This window comes from Chenopodium album, chromosome 21 (genome assembly GCF_948465745.1).
Source record: "Chenopodium album chromosome 21, dcCheAlbu1.1, whole genome shotgun sequence".
Classification (NCBI taxonomy): domain Eukaryota; kingdom Viridiplantae; phylum Streptophyta; class Magnoliopsida; order Caryophyllales; family Amaranthaceae; genus Chenopodium; species Chenopodium album.
In genome coordinates this window covers 37,248,397-37,256,789 of record NC_137854.1, presented here as the reverse complement: position 1 = coordinate 37,256,789, position 8,393 = coordinate 37,248,397, and the positions used below count along the sequence as shown (strand labels likewise).

Sequence of the window (8,393 nt, the reverse complement as noted above, 5' to 3'; positions counted from 1 at the left end):
GAGTAACATCTTGTATAAGGTCACGTGCAATAAATAAAACGGTATTTAAAAGAGGTACTCCCTTCGCCCCTATTTACTCTTCTTGTTCCAATTTTTTTTCAGCAAGTACAGTAATGGTCAAGCTATGTGCGTATAAATGGACAATGGTGCTTGGAAGTTGGAAGAGAAGAAATGGTAGTAGGAATAAATGGGAATAAATAAGAAGCTAAAAGGAATGAAAAACGTATGTAATGTAACAGCATTAGTAAATACTTCGTACTGTACTAAATAGAGCATGTAAAGCAACAAAGAAAAGATACGGTGAGATTAATAAAAATTAACTACGCCAGAAGGCAGTACTTGTACCTTGGTTATGGTGGTTTTTTGTGACGTTGGAAACTTCATGTTGGACTTGACCATTGAACTCCACGCTCTTTTCTTAATTAATTATACTCCTATTTTTCTTAATTAATCTTACCTTATTTACCAATTTTTTACATTTTGTTATCCACACTCACCACACCTAGTATTACCTTGTTATACACTTATACTATTACTTGGGTTGTTATTTTACCAATATTACTGGGTTGTTATTGTTAATATTACAATCGTGATTTGTGAATGTAGAGTAAGGGACTGTTCTCATTGACTGAACTGAACTCAGCTGAACTGAACTGAAATGAATATTTTATAAGAGAAGGAAATTGGGAGCTGAACTGAACTGAACTGAATTGAGCTGAACTGAACTGAACTGAATTGAATTGAATTTCAACGTAAGATAACAGACCCTAATACACTACTCTGTATCAAAATTAATAATACTACATCTATTTTAAATTATTTATAATAGGAGTAGTTGAATTTAAATGTAGAGCATTACAAAGAATACCCAATTATTGCATATAGTTTTAATATTACCACACGTCTACACCAATGACACCACTATGTTTACTCCAATCTTTTAATGTGGAGAAGATTTTGTTTATGTGAGGATGGTAAGATATACTCGTATCATATGTGCAAGTAAACTTATTCATACAACTTCCTCGTATTCTGCTCGTCATTTCTAATCTTGATCTCGTCGTTCTTTATGTGAAGATGCTCTAATGTCATTGGCGATCTTAGCTTGTTGATCTCGTCACTAGTGTTTATGTTGCTTCATTTGTTCTACCAGCTTGGTCTCTATTGACTTTCTTGCAAACCCTTCATTGTTTTTAGGTTTTTGTTTTTTATTTTAATTTTTATTTTTTATATTTTTTTATTAAATATAATATATTATAAGCATGTTAGACAATATATCACAAATAATTTTGTTATCACAAATTATGAAATTCATGATATTTTAGAATATAGAGTCAGAATTATGAAAGACTCCCTCCGTTTTTAAATATTTGCTTCATTTCTCCATGCGCGAAGTTTTTAAAGAAATTAGAGTAGATAATAAAATATGGAGGTAATGGTGTAGGTGGAAAAATTAAAAATTACTTGTATTAAAAACAAGGGTAATGCTATACATAGCCCTTAGGGATATATATAAGCATTGAATTCACTCTTGAAAAATGTATAAAGCTGAGAATTCATGACAAAAACACGCTCAAATAAGTGTAATTAGTGTGTTTTTATCCTGATTTTATAAATTTAAACAATTTTCAAGAGTAAATTAAATGCTTATGTGGAGCCTTTAGGGCTACGTATAGCATTTTCCTAAAAACAAAAGTAATTAAGAGAGTTAGATGAAAGAGAATATGAAATTACTGGTAATAAATATGATTTATGTTAGGCCCACTACTTGACACTTGAGAGAAATGAATTAGATATTGTAAAACCTATTCAATAGGAAAATGAATCAGGTATTTAAAAACGGCCAAAAATGAAAAAAAAAAAATATATGAAGCAAAGTATTTAAAAACGACCGAAAATGAAATATGAAGCAAGTATTTAAAAACGAATGGGGTATTAACCAATTCGAGTATAGGAGATAGACAAATCTTACCCCAAAAAATTATCTCTTAGGGCCTATTCTCATACGTTGAAATTCAGTTTAGTTTAGCTCAGTTCAATTCAATTTAGTTTAGCTCCTAATTTCCTTCTCTTATAAAATATTCATTTCAGTTCAGTTCAGCTCAGCTCAGTTCAGTCAATAAGAACAGACCCTAGAACATAGTCAAATCAAAATATTAAAAATGCCACTAAATTTAAATAAATATATATATAATTATAATAATAAAAAAAAAATCCAATTGAAGAAAATTTATTTACCTTGAGCATAATTAGTTAATTATATATCCTTCATTGTTTAGTTACCATCTCAATGGTCAAAGTCATTATGTGTTTGGATATTTACAAAAGTACTTTTACTAAGAATGCTAATCTTATTACTCTTTGATTCATCCCACTTTAAGTTGCAACTCAGATTTGGATTATTTAGAAGTCTTTATCTTAATTTTCCTCAATTAGGATATCGACTATTACAAGGCTTTTTCTCACCTTGTTAACACATTATAATTTTAAATAGACTTTGTTATCCGTAAAATTTTACTAAATTTTACTTACTCAACTAGTTTATGAATGATTTGCCCAATTGGTGTTAAAAAATAAATAAATTCTAAAATAGTGTTCACTTAAAAATATTTCTCAAAGTAGTGTTTATGTAGGTTCGGAAATTACAAAGCTAGGAATTAAAAATTAATGGCTAATACAATCCAAATATATATATGTATACCATTAAATTCTTTATTTTTAACGCTTACGGTATCTTGACCAGAGTATGGATTATGAATTTCGAAGTAATATAAATGTTTAAAAATTCTAGCATTTTTGTTATGGACATAACCTTGTCAAAAAACTTATATATAACATGATATATAATGCATTATTTAGACGGATTTAAATTATCAAAGGGAACTCAATCACCATTCTTGAAACCAACTGCTAGTTCTACAATGCAATCAATTTGGATCGGAGATGGTATTACTTTATTACAAAATAGCTCAAAACATGTCATACTAGCTAAATAAAAAATTCAATTTAGCACCATTTTATATGAATTTGGAGATGATGATCGAACAACCTTCAAAGTACTGATGTGTGCTCATGCTTCAAATGAAAATTTGAAGAGTCATGTTGGCCAAGAAGTAGAGTTGGAAGCTCCATTTGATCTGTTAAAAAGTCTTTGTCAGGGATAAGATTAAGTAGTACACCGTAAAGATATACTCATATACATTACCGTAAAGGATTTAATGGTATACATATATATATTTGGATTATATTAGCCATTATTTTTTAATTCCTAGCTTTGTAATTTCCGAACCTACATGAACACTACTTTGAGAAATATTTTTAAGTGAACACTATTTTTGTAATTTATTTATTTTTTAACACCAATTGGGCAAATCGTTCCTAGTTTATTATTATTATTATTATTTTTATCTTTACATCTAACATTAATTTTATTTTAAGATACAGAGTAACTCAAATAAACCACAACCTTAATTAGGTACTCTGTAACTTATTAAGATAGGGCATAACAATAGTACAAGTAAAGCAGTAAATTTAACATGAGCATCACCCTTTTAAACAAGAAAAACCAACCCAAACCAAAGGACCAACATTCGCCCCAATGCCACGTGACGGCTCTTAACTCCCTTTTCTCCTCTCAAGGGGTAATTCCGTAAAATCACTTCACCAAAAAGTTACCTAAAGATTAGATAGGATTTTGCATTTTTGGTAATGTTTTGGACTTCAAAAAGAGGTGTAAAACACTAAAAACAACACCCCCTTCCATTCCCTCTCTCACTCATTTTCTCTCTCTTCTTTTCTTCCTCACCGTCGTACATGGCTGCATAAACCCCCCTCCTCTCGCCGGAAAACCACCGTCTTAAACCCCTCAATTAACAATTTCCGGCAACTTTACTATCACTTCCTTCTAATGGCAGAAAACGACGTCGTTCGATTCCCCGGTAATTTAGACCCTTCTGCTCAAGAGTTCCGCCCCACTTTTATACCCCACTTCCCCTTCTCACCTCCTCCACCTCCGCCGCAACAACCGCCGTTCTTCCCGGAGTTTCTTTACTCACCTCCTCCGCCGCCGCAACATCCGCCGATGTCATACATGACACCGGCGTTACTCCCGCCGTCAATCCCACCGCCGGCGTCAACTCCGACGAGGGCCCTCCTCCTGACCGCCGTCCCCCCTGACGTCAGCGAATCAATCGTACGACGTGAGCTTGAGATATTCGGTGACGTAAGAGCCGTTCAGATGGGGCGAGTCTCGGAAGGAATTGTGACCGTCCATTTTTATGATCTGAGGGCTGCGCATGCAGCCCTCGACGCCGTACGTGAGCAGCACATGCAGCATCAGAATCGCCTCCGACTCTATTACTCGTCTATTTTGGCGCGAACCAACTCCGGGCCCTTTGTGGGCCCACCTCCGACCCCACCTCCCTCTCCTGGGCTCATCTCGGGCCGGGCCGTCTGGGCCCAGTTCACTATCCCTGCCACCAACGCCTTCCCTGATGGTCAAAATCAAGGCACTCTCGTCGTTTTCAATCTCAACCCCACTGTTTCTGCTCTCACTCTCAAAAACATCTTCCAATCTTTTGGTACGTATAAATTTTAATTTTTTTTTTTTTTTTTGTTTTTAATTTAATTTATTTGTGAAATTAGATTGAGTTAAATTATGAATTGAGAAAAATAAATAAATGATGGTGTGTAATAAATGTAGGGGCAGTGAAGGAATTAAGGGAGACGCCAATGAAGAGGCAGCAGAGATTCGTGGAGTTCTACGACGTTCGAGATGCATCTAGAGCGTTGATTGAGATGAATGGCAAAGAAATCAACGGTCGAAGTGTCATGATTGAATTCAGTAGACCTGGTGGACATTCAAACAAGAAATTCAATAATCACCATTTTAATCACCATTTTAATCAATCTCCTAATCTCAATTACCAACAACAACAACAACACATTATCAAACCAATCCCTTCTCCACCACCATCGTCTGTTTTTCCTCTCCGTAACCGCCGAACATCCCCTAAACAGAATGTTCGTCGGTGGAGAAGCTCCCCAATGAGCAGCGAGGATTCACTCGATGTTGCAATCACTGGCCTTACATTGCGGGGCAATGGGGGTGATACTAAACCCAATGGTAGTAGCAGTAATAGTGGTGCTATAAGAAAAGGAGGCAAAAATGGGAATTCGAATGGGAATTGTTCGAGTTCGACAACAAGCACTACTAAGCAACAACCCCAACAAGGGCAATCTTCCACGGGTGGGTCGAAGACGAAGCCGTGGAAAGGGAGACAAAAGAACTTTGATCCGAGGTTTCTGATAAAAGAAGAGGCAATTGTTGACGATGAAAGTGGATGTAAAGATACTAGGACCACTATTATGATCAAGAACATTCCCAACAAATATAGGTAGGTAATACAATATTATTATTATTATTATTATTAATGAAATTATTTTCCGATAATAAAATTATAAAATTAACATAATATTGATGAATGAATATGTATATGGATTGGTGGCAGTCAGAAGCTGGTGTTGAATATGTTAGACAACCACTGTATACACTGCAATGAGCAGATTGCAGTTGCTGGAGATAATCAGCCCTTGTCATCTTACGATTTCGTCTATCTTCCAATCGATTTCAAGTATTATTTTCTTCTTTACTCTGTGATTCATAATTATTTCTTGTCAGTTTTTTAATTAATTAATAAAAAGGAATTGAATTGTATTAAAATAAGAAAATTGAAATGCAGCAACAAATGCAATGTTGGATATGGGTTTGTAAACATGACCTCCCCAGAAGCTACTTTGAGGTTATACAAGTCATTTCATCATCAACATTGGGAAGTTTTCAATTCTCGCAAGATTTGTGAAGTCACTTATGCTCGAGTTCAGGTACTAATATTTAGTCGTATTTAAAAGTTCTTCCTGTTTAAACCGTGATTTATCCTATTGAGACTAGGAAGGAGGGAGTATTATTAATCAATAATCATATATTCTCTCCTTTATTTTTTGTTCTTTTGCTTTTTTTTGCGTACAAACAATTTCTGCTCACGTATTGGTGAATAATTGCAATATTTGACTACAACCCATTGGTGGATAAAAAAAGATAAAGCCGTAGTTTTTATTCACATTTTTGGTTAATTCATGGTTGGTTGTGGGGGTAGTACCATTATAAAATTACTTTTCAAAATCTAACAAATGTACAAAAACACTAGCGTCTTATTTTGGAGCGTCTTATTTTGAAACGGAGGGAATATATTGAACTTGATTATCGTACATTTCATGTGAGTGTATCTTCTTTTTGCTAGCTAATTTTGCCTAATATGGAATGGTGATAGGTTGGTCATAGTATCAATTGGCCAATTAGCTAGCTAATTTTGCTTAATGAGTAGGGTACATAAAGATTTTAAGTTGAATTCTTTTGCTGTACTTGTTAACAAATTCATTTAAAACTATTTAATTTAATTTTTTTCCTTGGGTATTCACAATTTACTACTCTTTCCAACATCTCAACTCCCCTAGTGTTTCGTGAACATTTTCACATAAAAAGAAAAAAACAAAAAAATTAAGAAAAAAGCCAGCATAAAAACATCTTTTTCTACTGTCTTTTTGAAGACAGCGAAATATAGTACATATAATTAATTAATTTAATTTCCACACTAACACTATTATTATTTTTCTAATTTTTGGAAAATGTAAAAATTAAAATTTTTAAAACAAGGGTTTGGAAGCATTGAAGGAGCATTTCAAGAACTCAAAATTCGCGTGCGAGAACGACGAGTATCTTCCCGTGGTATTCACCCCGCCTCGAGACGGGCGGAACTTGACCGATCCGCTCCCCATCGTCTTCTCCAACACCGCCACAACATCCACCCATCAACACCTCAGCACCGACATCGACGCCTCGGATTTTACCTCCACAACAACCACATCAACATGTACTACTACAACAACCTCCCCAACAACACTCACACACCCTGACGAGCTATATGATCATATCGACGGTGTAGAGCACATCATCCTACCATCTACTATTGTAGAGTGTGACAATGACAATGACAACAATGATGATGACGAACGTAGTTGTTCGTCGTCATCAAACGGCGGCGGAGGAGGTAGTAGCAATAGTAGCATGATGATGGGGAGTAGTACTAGTACAGCTGATTAAAACTGAACCCTGGTTTTTAGGTGTAGTTGTCTAATCCAAAAATCTTACTCACAAATCACAATGTGTTGAGTGAGTTGACTGGATAGAGAAATGGTTGCATGTTTTGCAGTGCACCGCCGCCTCCTATATCCGCATGCACGCCACCTCCTATACTTTACTCAACTCTCTAATTTTTTGTTTTCATTTTGCGTTTTAAATAATTTATTATTGTATTTTTTCTTTTTTAATGTTAATGTTCTGTTGTTGTTAATGAAGTATAATCTTGTCTTGTAGTAGTGTTACTGTGTTGTAATTGTGTTAAATTAGGGTAGTTTTTAGTTATGATTTGTCCTAGGAAAAGAAATTAATTAATTTAATTGTAACTTTTGATTAAGCTTTAAAGGTTTATTTATTTTTTAACAAGTATATGATCGATCTCTGTTGTTATTACTTATAGTCAGATTTGTTTTTGATGATTTATTATATGGATTGCCCTCCTTTTATAAGTTTGTAATAAGTTGGTTCTTGCTGTTTAATTATTTATTTTACCGATTTTGTACATTAAATTAGTGTTTGCCAAATTGGAAGTCTAATGATGGAGACTGTCCAAATTAGATTATACGCGCCTTGGCCATTATTCATTGAAATGATTCCAACAAGTACCCACAAGACTATATTTTTTCTTATGTATAAATCATAAACATTAGTCAAAGTAGGACAAATGAATAGTGCAAAAAATAGAAATGGAGCAAGTATTTAAAAACGAAGGGAGTATCTATTACATCGAGTGCCCTCGTTTAATAAGTTTATTCTTGCTGTTTAATCATTAATTCGGCTGATTTTGTACATTGAATTAGCGTTTGCCAAATTGGACACTAATGATAGAGGCGGTCCAAATAAAATTATACGCGCTCTCGCCATTATTTCTGAACAACTACTTATCGTTCATATATAATGTGATTATATTATATTAGTGTTTCTAGTGATTAATTAGGGTTGATGAAGATGCATGTGTTTGATAGACTAGGTTTCCATATATAACACGTAGGAATTAAGTTTGCTATAGCTGTAAATTGATGAAATAGAAAGTCAAATAAGGAAGTTGGATATTTATGGAAGTAATTTAGTGTTGAAGTAAAAGTATATTGAATGTTATATTTATTTTAAGTACATTGAATCTAATAGTAGGGCCGACCCCTAGCTAGCAATGCAAGTGAAGTGAAGTGAAGGAGAGTAGGAAATAGGGAAATGGTGA

At 34.1% G+C, this 8,393-nt stretch overlaps 1 protein-coding gene across 1 annotated transcript; it reads left to right on the top strand.

Annotated features, from left to right (window-relative positions):
- The first annotated feature begins 3,907 nt into the window (after positions 1-3,907).
- LOC145600772 (protein terminal ear1-like) lies at positions 3,908-7,159 on the top strand. The gene is made up of 5 exons (XM_081656637.1): positions 3,908-4,580; positions 4,703-5,396; positions 5,511-5,633; positions 5,742-5,883; positions 6,713-7,159. The coding sequence occupies exons 1-5, from the start codon at positions 3,908-3,910 to the stop codon at positions 7,157-7,159; spliced, it is 2,079 nt and encodes a 692-aa protein (XP_081512763.1).
- The last annotated feature ends 1,234 nt before the right edge of the window (positions 7,160-8,393 follow it).

Bases quoted from the DNA above. Each gene is read 5' to 3' on its own strand.
- LOC145600772 (XM_081656637.1), top strand. From the start codon at position 3,908: ATGGCAGAAAACGACGTCGTTCGATTCCCCGGTAATTTAGACCCTTCT. The intron at 4,581-4,702 runs GTACGTATAAAT...TAATAAATGTAG, and splicing joins AAACATCTTCCAATCTTTTG to GGGCAGTGAAGGAATTAAGG. The intron at 5,634-5,741 runs GTATTATTTTCT...ATTGAAATGCAG, and splicing joins TATCTTCCAATCGATTTCAA to CAACAAATGCAATGTTGGAT.